The sequence below is a fragment of the Pipistrellus hanaki genome, assembly GCF_964339955.1.
Source record: "Pipistrellus hanaki genome assembly, chromosome: 18".
Taxonomy (NCBI): Eukaryota; Metazoa; Chordata; class Mammalia; order Chiroptera; family Vespertilionidae; genus Pipistrellus; species Pipistrellus hanaki.
In genome coordinates this window covers 13,272,389-13,285,833 of record NC_140520.1, presented here as the reverse complement: position 1 = coordinate 13,285,833, position 13,445 = coordinate 13,272,389, and the positions used below count along the sequence as shown (strand labels likewise).

Below are 13,445 nucleotides of genomic sequence, written 5' to 3'. Positions count from 1 at the left end.
CTCACCCTCTGCCTCACCCTCTGCCTCACCCTCAGCCCGTGTGAGGCCTGTGTCTTCAGTCCCCCTCTGCCCTGAGACGGGGGATGGAGATTAGAGGTCCCAACGCACTCACAGGGAAAGCCCGGAACCCAGAACGCAGCAAGGAATTCCGTGGCTCTCAGGAGCTGCGGAACCTGGAGCGTCTCCCGGCGACGGGCAGACACGCAGGCCCAGCAGCCATGCCCGAGGGCCTGCAGGACGCCGGGCGCCGCCCGGGGGCGGAGGAGCCGAGCCGGGCCCGGGCGCTGGTCCGCAGCCTGGGGGCCTTCGGCCTGGGCTTGTCCCTGGCCTCGGCCTACGGCCTGGTGGCGCTGCTGGTGGAGGGGCAGAGCCCCTGGGGCTGCCTGGTGGGCACGCTGACGCTGGCCGGCTTCCTCGGCCTGGGCATGGCGTTCTCCCGCCAGGTTCGGGTCACCGTCCTCCTGGTGCTGCCCCAGGCCTTCTCCAGTGAGCGTGGCGCCCCCTGGAGGGCGGGCGGGCCTGGGCGGGGAGGGGTGGGGGCTGGGGCAGGAGGGAGCCGTGGGAGGTGGAGGGAGACATCGGAAGGCTTCTGGAAAGGATTGGATGTGCTCCCTCTGATGGAGTCTCCCCCTGCCCGGCCCCCCCAGAGCAGAGCCAGGCGCTGATGCTCTTGGCGATCTTCGGGTTGGTGCTGCAGGGGCCCTGTGCCAACACCCTGCGCAACTTCACCCAGGCCAGCGAGGCCGTGGCCTGCGGGGCGGAGCTGGCCCTGAACCAGTCGGCGGTGTTGCTGCAGCGAGCGAAGCAGCCCCTCGTCAGTAAGGCTCCCAGCGTCGTTCCCCTGCTGGTCCTGCCCCAGCCCCCTGCGCCCCGCAGGCCCCTCACCCCTGCTCTCCGGCCTGCTCCCCTGCCAGGGCAGCGCCTCTCAGACCCAAGCCTCCAGGCGCCCCGCCTCCGGGGCAGCCCCTCCCCCCGCCCTGCCCCAGGGACCGCGTGGGAAGAACGGGTCCCCAGGGGAAGAGACCCCTCCGTGCCCCCCCCCCGCCCCCAGGTGCCCTGAACAAGATCAAAGCCATTGCCCAGAAGGCCAAGGAGGTGGCTGACCGGGTCCGCAAGTTCTTTCGGTCCATCATGGACGGCGTGAAGCACATAGGTCAGCGCATTCCCGTGTCTATCTGGGGGAGGGGGTGGGGGTGTCAACATTCACCAGGTCATGCCAACGCCGGTGTGGCTCAGTGGATAGAGCGTTGGCCTGCAGAGTGAAAGGTCCCAGGTTCGATTCCGGTCAGGGGCAGGTACCTTGGTTGCTGGCACATCCCCACTAAGGGGTGTGCAAGGAGGTGGATGGCTGATGTTTCTCTCTCGTAGATGTTTCTGACTCTCTGTCCCTCTCCCTTGCTCTCTGTAAAAAATTCAATAAAATAGCCGAAACCGGTTTGGCTCAGTGGATAGAGCATCGGTCTGCGAACTGAAAGGTCCCGGGTTTGATTCGGGTCAAGGGCATGTACCTTGGTTGCAGGCACATCCCCAGTGGCGGGTGTGCAAGAGACAGCTGATCGATGATTCTCTCTCATCGATGTTTCTAACTCTCTATTCCTCTCCCTTCCTCTTTGTAAAAAATCAATTATATATATATTTTTTTTTAAAAATTTCACCCAGTCTCCTCACCCTCACCCTCGTCCGGAGCCTGTGGGTCCTTCCTGGGTGCTGACTCTCCCCGAGGGGCACACACAGCCGGGGGCCCTTGGGCACAGGCCTCTCGGGCTCTGGGTGCCGTCCTGTGTCCCCCACGCCCCTGACAGGGTGCCGCGGGCCTCGGGGCCTCGGTACCAGCCCGAGCTTCCCCAGCCAGGGCCCTGCGCAACGTGTGGTACTGGCTCCTGCACATCGGAGACGTGTGCAACGCGGAGCTGGGCAACCCGTACCTGAAGTGCGCGCGCGTCTTCGACCAGGCCAAGGACCGCTGCATGCAGGTCATCCCGCTGGCCTACCACCTGTGCCACGTGCTCACGCCCTTCAAGCTGGTGCTCTGCGGGCTCGCCAGCGGTGAGGGGCCGGGGCTCCGGCGGGACTGGGGCCCCGTAAACTGGGGGCAGGCTCCGGCGTCGGGAGGGCGGGCCTGGGGACCAGCAGGGGGTGAGGACTGTGGGGCCAGGAAGGATGCTGGCCCAGCCGAAACCGGTTTGGCTCAGTGGATAGAGCGTCGGCCTGCGGACTGAAGGGTCCCGGGTTCGATTCCGGTCAAGGGCATGTACCCTGGTTGCGGGCACATCCCCAGTGGGGGGTGTGCAGGAGGCAGCTGATCGATGCTTCTCTCTCATCGATGTTTCCAACTCTCTATCCCTCTCTCTTCTTCTCTGTAAAAAAATCAATAAAATATATATATTTTAAAAAGGATGCTGGCCCAGCACGGGGTGGAGGGAAGATGGTGAGAAAGAAACGTGGGAGGGTGAGGGGACAAGGAGCAGCCAGAAGGTTTCGAGCTGGAGGTGTGGAGGCCTCGGTAGGACAAGCCAGAGGTCCAGAGGCCCCGGTGGGAGCACGGTCCCTGAGGCAGGGGCGGCCGCCTCTCTGCCCGCCTGACCCGCGGACTCCGGCTCGCAGTGGTCCAGGTGTTCTGCATCATCCCCAAGTACATCCAGCCCTTCCTGCGCACGACCATCGGCACCCGTGAGTGACCCCGCTGGGCCCTGCAGCCTTGGGTGCTCCTGGGAGGCTTGTCTCCCTCCCGCCCTCCCTCCCACCCCTCCCTTCCTGCCTCCCTCGTCCATGGATGAGAATGTGAGAGCAGTCAGGGACCTCAGCAGGTTGCCCGGAGCAACATCGGTGCTGTGCGGACTGGGAAACTGAGGCCCGGCCACGGGGAGGCGCCTCACCAGAGCCTGACGGTGGAGCAGGGCTAGTGAGGGCGTTGTCCCTCCCTCGGTGGGTGAAAGCACTGCGGGTGGGGGGGGGGGCGTCCCTGGTCTGCAGCTTCTGGCCCTGGGCTGTGCCGGGCCCCTCCTCCCTCCCGGAGGCCCTGTGTCCCCCTCGCTGTCCTCGCTCACCTCTCCCCTGACCCCGGCCCCAGCCGTGCAGAAGCTGATCAACCGGGTGCGCCAGGAGTTCGAGTTCAACGTGACGGCCACCCACTACTTCTCCGTGGACCTGGACGCCTCCCGGAGCCTGTCCCAGGTCGCCCTGGACCTCTACGAGGCCGTCAGCATGAAGCTGCACAGCGCCCGCGAGGCCCTGGCGCTCATGGGCTACGCCACGCCGCTGCTGCTGGTGCTGCTGTACCTGCAGTGAGGGCCGGGGCCGCGGGGGCGGGGCGTCCCAGCCGTGGTCGGCAAACCCGTCAGTCCACAGAGCCCGATACCGACAGCACAGCGATGGACATTTCTTTTGAGAGCCAAAGTTGTTTTTTTTAATAGAGAGAGAGAGTTAGAAACACTGATCAGCTGCCTCCTGCACACCCCCCACGGGGGATGTGCCCGCAACCAAGGCACATGCCCTGGGCCGGAATCGAACCTGGGACCCTTCAGTCTGCAGGCTGACGCTCTGTCCACTGAGTTTTTAAACTTAAACCTCTTCTCACGCCACTTCTTCAAAATAGACTCTCCCAGGCCTCGGTATTCTGTGGAAGAGCCACACTCAAGGGGCCAAAGAGCCGCAGGTGGCTCGCGAGCTGCAGTTTGCCGACCACGGTCCCATGGCGTTCCGGGGGCCGGAGTTCCCCTGTGTGTGTGTGTGGAGGGGGGGGGGAGGAGGCCGCCTGTGGGGTCGGCCGGGTGCTGAGGGCCCGTGCGTGTGTGTGTGTGTGTGTGTTTGTGGGGGTGCCCTGTGGGGTCGGGCCGGTGCTGAGGGCCCGTGTGTGTGTGTGTGGGGGGGCGCCCTGTGGGGTCGGCCCGGTGCTGAGGGCCCGTGTGTGTGTGTGTGTGTGTGTGTGTTGGGGGGGGGGGCCCGCCCTGTGGGGTCGGCCGGGTGCTGAGGGCCCGTGTGTGTGTGTGTGGTGGGGGGGCCCTGTGGGGTCGGCCGGGTGCTGAGGGCCCGTGTGTGTGTGTGTGTTGGGGGGGGGGCCCGCCCTGTGGGGTCGGCCGGGTGCTGAGGGCCCGTGTGTGTGTGTGTGTGTGTGTGGGGGGGGGCCCTGTGGGGTCGGGCCGGGTGCTGAGGGCCCGTGTGTGTGCGTGTGTGTGTGTGTGGGGGGGGGGCCCTGTGGGGTCGGGCCGGGTGCTGAGGGCCTGTGTGTGTGTGTGTGTGTGTGTGTGTTGGGGGGGGGGCGCCCTGTGGGGTCGGCCGGGTGCTGAGGGCCCGTGTGTGTGTGTGTGTGTGTGTGGTGGGGGGGCCCTGTGGGGTCGGGCCGGGTGCTGAGGGCCTGTGTGTGTGTGTGTTGGGGGGGGGGCGCCCTGTGGGGTCGGCCGGGTGCTGAGGGCCCGTGTGTGTGTGTGTGTGGGGGGGGGGGGGGCGCCCTGTGGGGTCGGGCCGGGTGCTGAGGGCCCGTGTGTGTGTGTGTGTGTGTGTGGGGGGGGGGGGGGCCCTGTGGGGTCGGGCCGGGTGCTGAGGGCCCGTGTGTGTGCGTGTGTGTGTGTGTGTGGGGGGGGCCCTGTGGGGTCGGGCCGGGTGCTGAGGGCCCGTGTGTGTGTGTGTGTGGGGGGGGGGGGGGGCCCTGTGGGGTCGGCCGGGTGCTGAGGGCCCGTGTGTGTGTGTGTGTGTGTGTGGTGGGGGGGCCCTGTGGGGTCGGGCCGGGTGCTGAGGGCCCGTGTGTGTGTGTGTGTGTGGTGGGGGGGCCCTGTGGGGTCGGCCGGGTGCTGAGGGCCCGTGTGTGTGTGTGTGTGTGGTGGGGGGGCCCTGTGGGGTCGGCCGGGTGCTGAGGGCCCGTGTGTGTGTGTGTGTGTGGTGGGGGGGCCCTGTGGGGTCGGCCGGGTGCTGAGGGCCCGGCCTGCCCCCAGGGCGCTGCTGTACCGGTACTGCTACCTGCACGTGGACAGCTACGACAACCTGTACATCACCGGCCGCCTCCTGCGCATGGAGGCCCTGCGCGCCGAGGCGGGGCTGCCCACCGTGCTGCCCCTCACCGCCCACGAGGCCAGGCACTACGTCCGGCCAGGTGCGGGGCCCCACCCGCCCCTGACCAGGACCCCTCACAGGCTGGGCTGGGGCAGGGCCGGGGCGGGGAGCCCACCGGAGCTCCGTCCTTGGGGGGCCCTCCGTGTGGAGGGAAAGTGGGACTCCTCGCAGCGGGCAGACCGGGGAGGGGCAGACAGAGGAGGGGCAGACAGAGGGGCAGACAGAGGAGGGCAGATGATGCTTCTAGGAGCACCCAGACACCAGGACAGAGAGAGCGAGAGGGCGGGGAGTGGAGATGGAGCGAGAAAGGTGAGGGTGGGCCGAAACCAGTTTGGCTCAGTGGATAGAGCCTCTGCCTGCAGACTGGAAGGTCCCAGGTTCGATTCCCGTCAAGGGCATGTACCTTGGTTGCGGGCACATCCCCAGTCGGGGATGTGCAGGAGGCAGCTGATGGATGATTTTCTCTCATCGATGTTTCTAGCTTTCTATCCCTCTCCCTTCCTCTCTGTGAAAAATCAATAAAATGTATATTTTTTTAAAAAAGAAAAGAAAGGGGGGGTGGGAAGGCTGTGGGGTGTGCGTGTGGAAATATGGAGGAGATGCAGCGTGGGGGCTGTCTGTGAAGCAGGGAGTTGAGGATGGGGCTCAGGGGTTCCCCGGGGAGGGACTGGAAGTGGGCCACAGGCCCAGGAGCAGAATCTAGGCCTCCGCACCAGCTCTGAGCCCTGACCTCGAAGAGGGCTTCCCGCTCCGCCCAGGGGCCCTCGCAGCTCCCACACCCGCCAGAGGCACACACAGGCTCCGGCCCCAGACGGGACAGCAATGGGGCCCTCCAAGAAAGAGGCCCCTCCGGCTGCAGTCTGCTGGGGAGGGACCTGGGAGCGGCCCCCCCACCAGCCCTCCCCTCCCCAGGCTCCCTCTACCTGTCCCGGTGGGAGCAGCTGTTCTACCTCCTGGCCATCTCCCAGCTCTTCCGGCACCTCCTCATCACGCTGCTGCTCATCTTCCTGGACTACGCCGTCTTCTGGGTGCTGGACCTGGCCCGGCACCACCTGCAGGGGGAGATGGTGGCCCGCAGTGAGCGCCCGCCCCTCCCGTCCCCCCTCCGCCCCGCATCCGCCCCACCATCCTGGGGCTTCGCCTGAGTCCCCTTCTTCCTCCTTCCCCTCCGCCCCAGCCCCGGCCGTCCTCCCTGTTCCTCACCAGCCTCTGACGTTGCTCCTCTTCCAACGCGACCCTCTGCCCGGCGAACCCTGTGTCCAGGTCAAGGCCACACCGTAGCCGAGTAGTTAGACTCCCGAGTCCTGGAGCCGGCCGGCCTGGGTTCCGATCTCGCCCGGCTCTTTCCGAGGCGGGACCGTGAGCAGGCTGTCTGACTTCCCGGAGCTCCGCTTCCTCCTGGAACAGCCGGGCAGTGAGGGCAGCAGCCGGCGGGTCCCTCTCCCGAGGAAATGAGGCCATGGGCGGTGACTGCCTGGCAGATGGTTGACTGGACGTGTGGACAACCAGGGCACCCAGGAACCTAATCCTGTTACCGGAGGGCCAACAACCAATGTAAAAGACACCTGGATAACCCATAAAGCACTCAGCCCGTGCCCACCGCACAGCCAGCTTAGCAGATGCTTTTTTAAAAAATATATTTTATTGATTTTTTACAGAGAGGAAGGGAGAGGGGTAGAAAGCTAGAAACATCGATGAGAGAGAAACATCAACCAGCTGCCTCCTGCACACCCACCACTGGCGATGTGCCTGCAACCAATGTGCATGCCCATGACCGGAATCGAACCGGGACCCCTCAGTCCGCAGGCCGACGCTCTCTCCGCTGAGCCAAACCGGTTTCGGCAGCAGATGCTTTAACTCAAATGCATGGGCAGCCGTGGGGGTGGGGGGTGGACTCGCCTCGGACCTGGAGGCCTGGGCGGGCGGACCAGGCACCGTGCCAGCCGGCTCTGCGCCCGGGCGCCCGTGCCAGGTGCCAGGTGCCGGAAGGCCAGGTGCTGAGGGCGCTGGGCCGCCCGAAGGCCTGCCCACCCCGCCCCCCGGAGGAGCGGCCTTCCCTCAGGGCAGGCTGCGGCCACGCCCCCTCACGGGCATCTCTGCGCCAGGCCCCGTGCTGGTGTCCATCACCGTGGAAGGCAGCGGCTACACAGGGACCATCTACCGGGACCTGGTGTCGGCGTTCGACGTCCTGCAGCAGGGCAACATCTCGGTCCTGTCCCGGCGCTGCGCGCTGCGGCCCTCCGAGCCCAGCACCGCCGGCTACGTCATCATCGGTAACACCGGGCCCCTGGGGCGCCGGGGGACCTGGGCCCCACGCGGGGCACGCGGGTGCAGGCGCGGAGGGGGTGTGCCTGGCGCCCGCACCCACCGGCCATGCCCGCTGTGACCCCCGCGCCCCCAGGCGTCATGTTCGGCCTGTGCTTCTTCGTCACCCTGTGCGGCAGCTACGTCAGCCGGCTGCGGCGGGTCATCTGTGCGTCCTACTACCCAGCCCGGGAGCAGGTGAGCGGCCGCCGCCAGGCCCTGCCCCTCCCGGGGCCGATCTGGCTATCTCAGTCTGGGGGAGCTTGGAGTCCTTCAGCAGCCCCAGTCCTCTCTCGTCTGGTGGATCCCCAACGCAAATGACCTCGACAGAAGGTCTCCCGACGCAATAGGGGGCTGGCAGAAAGAGGGCCTCTTGGGAAAGGGCCTCCGGAGACAGAGCTTGCCTCCCAAGGATTGTTTTGTGTGTGTTTAAAAAACAAAACAAAACTATATTTTTATTGACTTCAAAGAGAAAGGAGAGGGAGAGAGAGAGAGCAACATCAACGATGGGAGAGAATCACGGATTGGCTGCCTTCTGCACGCCCCCTACTGGGGGAATCGAGCCCAACACTTGGGCATGTGCCCTTGACCGGAATCGAACCCGGGATCCTTCGGTCCACAGGCCGATGCTCTATCCACTGAGCCAAACCAGCAGGGGGGCCCATGGGTTGCTGAGACGGTGGGGGAAGGGGCCGTGTGGGCACGCTGAGGTGCGAGTGGAAACTCACCATTTGCTCATTCGTTTACGCGCCATTTGCTGAGCATGTACCGTGTGCCAGCCCCTGTGCCGGCATCAAGGATGCCAGGGCGCACAGACGGCGTCTGGGCTCCCGGTCTCCGGGCAGGCCAGACGGGCTCCTAACAAGACATTACAAGTGAACAAGTGTTCTTGTTGAGGAGTGAATCCGGTGCTATGGAAACCGGAGGAGGGAAGGGGCCGCGGCCCAGGGGGCCTGGAGGCTTTGCAGGGGAAAGGGAGTCTGAGCCAAGCCCGGAGGGACTCCTGGGAGTGGGAGGGAAGGCGGAGGGAGGGGGTGGGGATGGGTGCAGAGGGCATGCCAGGCAGATGACCCTGGGTGACGGGTACCCCATCCCTGCCCTGCCCTTCCCCAGGAGAGGATCTCCTACCTCTACAACCAGCTTCTGAGCCGCAGGACCTCCCTGCTGGCCGCTCTGCAGCGGTCTGTGAGGCGGCGGGCGGCGGACCAGGGCCACCTGAGCCTCCTCCAGGTGCTGGCCAGGCGGTGAGCCCATGGCCCTCCGTATGGGCGCGGGGTGGAGAGGGACAGGACAGACGCCGGGAGCCAGAATGCACCCTGTCCGCCCTCCGTGTCCAGAAGAGAATCCTCCCCCCTCGGGCCATTCTCACACTGAGAGGGAGGCTGAGGGGTGCATGCCCTCAGAGGGGGGCGCGAAGGGAGGAGGAGGACAGGGAGCAGGCGGTGACAGCCCATGGGATGGCGGTCAGGCTGCAGGAGGCCTGCCCTCGGTTCCGGGGGTGGTGCTGGACGGAGGGGACGGCCGGGCTGGCTGGGGGCCGGCTGCTGAGGGCCGGGCCCCTCTCGCAGGTGCGACTGTGTGGCTCCGTTCAGGAAGTACCTTGGGCTCTACCAGGCCTACTGCCTGGGCTGCGGGCAGCCCCGGGATGAGGGGGACTCGGAGAACTTGGTGCCCTGCAGCACCCCCGCCTGCCCAGGTGAGGTCCGGGGCTCCCTGCCTGTGCATGCGGCCATCGGCCCGTCCACATGGCCCTTCCCTCAGGGGCGTCCGTCCCCGCCTTTTGGGTGCCTCCCTCCGTTACTGTGCATGGTCTGCTCACGGACACAGACCCCGCAGGGAGCTCCTCTCCTGTGGGCCTCAGGTCTCCCACGTGGGAGCAGGATGTAATGCAGCGGGCCTGCAGCAACTCCCTAGTGTGCACTCCTTGACAAGGGTCCCCCAATCCCCCCGCCCCCGGTGGTGGATAGGAGGAAGCCAGGAGCAGAGGGGGTGAGCCGTGCGCTCCAGTTTGCCTCCCCTCCCTGCCCCCCCCAGGCCTCTTCTGCCCCACCTGCTTCCGCCTCCTGGGCAACACCTGCTCCGTGTGCGCGTCCCCCCTCTCCTTCCAGGGGGAGCTGGACCTGGAGCTGTGAGTCTCCGGCGGGAGGGGGTGGGAGGGGGGCTGGAGGCTGGAGGCCTGGAGGCCGGGGGGGCTGTAGGCCGGGGGGGCTGTAGGCCGGGGGTGGCTGGAGGCCGGGGGGCTGGGGGCTGGAGGCCTGGGGGGCTGGAGGCTGGGGGACTGGAGGTGGGAGGGGGGCTGGAAGCCGGGGGGCTGGAGGCCGGGGGGCTGGAAGCCGGGGGGCTGGAGGCCTGGGGGCTGGAGGCCGGGGGGCTGGAGGCGGGGGGGCTGGAGGCCTGGGGGCTGGAGGCCGGGGGGCTGGAGGCCGGGGGGCTGGAGACCGGGGGGCTGGAGGCCGGGGGGCTGGAGACCGGGGGTGGGGAGGGGGGAGGAGAGGGGAGCAGCCCCCCTCGCCCAGGCCCTGAGTGGGTGCTAACCCAGGAGGCCCCTCCAGGGACTCCAGCGACGAGGAAGGCCCCCGGCTGTGGCTGGCCGCGGCTCGGAGGAGGAACCCCGCGCAGGAGGGGCTGCTGCGGCAGCGGCTCCAGGAGGCGCTGGGCAGGCCCCTCTCGGCAGGGTCCAGCCCCGAGTCCAGGTGAGTGGGAGGCAGGGGTCCGGGCCCAGGGGCCTCAGCTCGGTTACAGACGGCTTCTCGGGAGCCAGGCCTCCGTTCGAGCTGGAGACGGAGGTGAAAAGCAGGAGGCATGGAGGTTTGCTGAGAGCTTGCTCCCTGTTAGCACTCCTTCCCAGAGAAGCCCACTGAATGGGGGAGGGGGTGGGAGTGAATCTAATAGGTGACAGCAGGGTGCAGAGTGGCCCATGCAGGGCGTGGAGCAGGCGCTGGGCGGTACAGAGAGCAGCCAGTCTGGACTAGGGGTGCAGTAATGATGGCTTCTGGGAAGAGAGGAGGAAAGAGGTGAGCCAAAACCGGTGTGGCTCAGTGGACAGAGCGTCGGCCTGCGGACTGAAAGGTCCCGGGTTCAATTCCGGTCAGGGGCATGTACCTTGGTTGTGGGCACATCCCCAGTAGGGGGTGTGCAAGAGGCAGCTGATCAATGATTCTCTCTCATCGATGTTTCTAACTCTCTATCCTTCTCTCTTTCTCTCTGTAAAAAATCAATAAAATATATTAAAAAAAAGAAAGGTGGGATGGGGAGCAGCGTGGTGGTTGGTTAGGCTGAGAGCAGAGGAGAGCATTGCAGGGCTGGGGGCCTGTGTGAGCCTGGAGACCCTGAGGGGAGAGCCTAAGGGAGGGGAGAGCCTAAGGGAGGGGAGAGCCTAAGGGAGGGGAGAGCCTAAGGGAGGGGTGAGCGTGTCTGGATGGAGACCAGAGAGGATGCTGGGAGATGAGGTGGTAAGTCCAGGTGGGGAGAGATGGGAGAAGGCATGACTTGCCATTGGAATGTTCTTTTTTATTTTTCCCTATTTTTTAAAAAAATATATATATTTTAATTGATTTCAGAGAGAAAGGGAGGACAGACAGACAGAAACATCAATGATGGGAGAGAACCATTGACTGGCTGCCTCCTGCATGCCCCCCACTGGGGATCGAGCCCACAACCTGGCAGGTGCCCCTGACCGGAATCAAACCCGGACCCTTCAGTCCACAGGCCGACGCTCTATCCACTGAGCCAAACCAGCCAGGGCGATCAGAAGATTCTTGGTCAGGAAGCGACATGTTCATAATTTTGTCTTTTAGGGAAATAAGCTAAGGAGGCAGAGAGGAGGCTCTTAGCTCAGAAGTCGGTGGTGGCCTCAGGGCTGAGGTGCCGAACCAGACGGGGGTTTTTTGCCTGGGACATGGCAGGTCTGGGGTAAGAGGAAATGGTGCAGTGTGAGGCCTTGGAGTGTCTATAGAGTAGGGGTGTCGAACTCAATCAGAGAAGGGGCCAAAATCTAAAATCCAGCCTAAATCGCCGGCCGAATGGTTTACTGAACAGTCATAAACTGACAATGTCATAAACTGACAGCGGAGTGCAGTGATGACAGCGCGGTGCGGGCCACATTGCAAGGCCTGGCGGGCTGGATTTGGCCCGCGGGCCTTGTGTTTGACATATGTGCTATAGAGAATCCAGCTGGAGGGGCCCAGGAGACGCTGGGGAAAGGCCCGGACTCAGGGCCACAAGTGCATCTTGGGGCTGTAAGGAGGAGGATCTAGGCCATCCTGGCAGAGGCCATGGCAGGAGAGGAGAAGGGGACAGGGTCAGAACCCCAGGGGCTCGATCACAAACCAAGGAGGAGAAAGGCTCCCGAGGATAAGAGAACCAAGCACGTCCAGTGCTGAGAGGACTCGCAGGCTGAGGCCTGGGCCCGTGGGGGTGGGGACGGAAGGACCGTTGGAGCGGCCGGTGGGACGTTTTTAACGGCCCCAGGAAGACCGGAGCCGGACCAGGATGAGTTGCGGGGTGACTGGAATGGAAGGCTCAGAGACAGGGTTCAAGGCCTCACAGCATTGTCACAAGAATTGTTTTAAAAACATCGCTGCTGGAGTTGAAGAAAGGAAGCTTGATGGTGAAGAGGGGAGCCAGGGTCACGCGGTGGGAGAGCAGCTGGAGGAGGACCCGCACGAAGGGCCTTTTCTGTGTCCCCGGGCGGCAGCCCCGAGTGCGGGAGGGGAAACCGAGCACTGAAGGAGGGCCCTCTGCCCTCCTCCCGGTGACCCCCACCCCCACTATGGGGGTACCTGGGCAGCTGTGCAAATGGGCACATGGGAGAGATGGGTTAGGGTGGCCTCCGATAGGCTGTGCTCTGGGGCCTGGCTTTTCCCTGGGGCGGAGGAGGCAGGGGTGCCGGCCGGAGGGGAACAGAGTTGGAAGGTGGTGGGGGGTGAAAGGCTGCCTCGGGGAGTGTGCAGGGAAGCTGAGGGGGAGGAGGGGACTTCTGGGTGGCATTGAAGGCCCAGATGATGTTAAGAACACAACCTGTAACGACTGGCTTGTGTGCTCAGTTGTGTGTGTGTGTGTGTGTGTGTGTTGTTTTTTTTAACTTATTGATTGATTTGAGGGAGAGAGAGGAAGAGAGGGAGGGAGAAACACGAAATTGCTGCTCCACTTATTTGTGCGTCCGTTGGTTGATTCTCGTTTGCCCTGACCAGGGATCGACCCCACAACCCTGACGCCTCCGGATGACACGCACACACTGAGCTGCCCGGTCGGGGAGGGTCTGTGGGCTTTACGCCCTGGCAGACGTGGCCGTCACCAACAGGACTCCGGGGCTGCCGCTGGGCGGCCCGGGGACGGCCTAGGTGGGGGGAGAAGGCGGGTGTCCGCAGTGAGTGTCTGAGGTGACTGACCGGCCGTGGGGAGGAGGAGGGCCTGGGAGCTCAGGGGGAGTCCAGGGTCTACGTCAGGATGTGTTAGTGCAGGCACAGTGGGCAGGAGGGACAGAGAGAATGAGCCACAGCGAGGGAAGGCACCGGGGACCATCCCAGTGAGTGGCCGGAGTGGCGGGGGATGCCCGAGTGGGAGCAGAGGGGAAGGTCATAGGGCAAGGGTCAAAAGGCCAGAGTTGGAGGAGTCCTCCCATGAGGAGGCTGCTGGGCCACCCGTCTGAGACAGGACCCCGGAAAGGTGGGGCAGAGCATCTGGGAGGCCCGGGGAGACAGCCAAGGCCTCCCGGTGTGGCTGCCATGGCAACCGGGAACGCCACTGGCCGGTGGGATGAGAGACCAGCAGCCTCCACGGGGAGGAGTGACCGCGGGCACATTCTGTGGGAAGGGGCTGGGGGTGGTGTTGAGGGGAGGTGCGAGGGGAAGGCAAGTTCAGGGAACTTGAAAGCTGAGTCACCAGAGCTGGCGGCGTGAGCCTTGAGCAGGTATCATGGCCACGGCCTCACTGGTTCTGGCCGCACTAGCCACGTGACCTTGGGCAAGCCATTGCCCGCTGGTCTGTCATCATCCGCCCGAAGTCAGATATCCATGTGCTGGGGGCCTGTGAGAGCAGCCAGGCTGGTGCCCAACGAGAGGCAAATTGGAACAGATGGGACAGGGGCAGGGATG

At 65.0% G+C, this 13,445-nt stretch overlaps 1 protein-coding gene across 1 annotated transcript; it reads left to right on the top strand.

The window, feature by feature from the left end:
- Positions 1–36: 36 nt before the first annotated feature.
- DCST2 (DC-STAMP domain containing 2) lies at positions 37–12,692 on the top strand (the record flags this gene model as incomplete). The annotated part of the gene is made up of 15 exons (XM_084866521.1): positions 37–486; positions 648–818; positions 1,052–1,153; positions 1,849–2,046; positions 2,605–2,670; positions 3,071–3,284; positions 4,929–5,086; positions 5,959–6,123; positions 7,152–7,319; positions 7,448–7,548; positions 8,464–8,594; positions 8,919–9,046; positions 9,385–9,478; positions 9,903–10,043; positions 12,653–12,692. Exons 1-15 carry the CDS (start codon positions 84–86, stop codon positions 12,690–12,692), a joined length of 2,280 nt encoding a protein of 759 aa, XP_084722647.1. The 5' UTR covers positions 37–83.
- Positions 12,693–13,445: the final 753 nt, after the last annotated feature.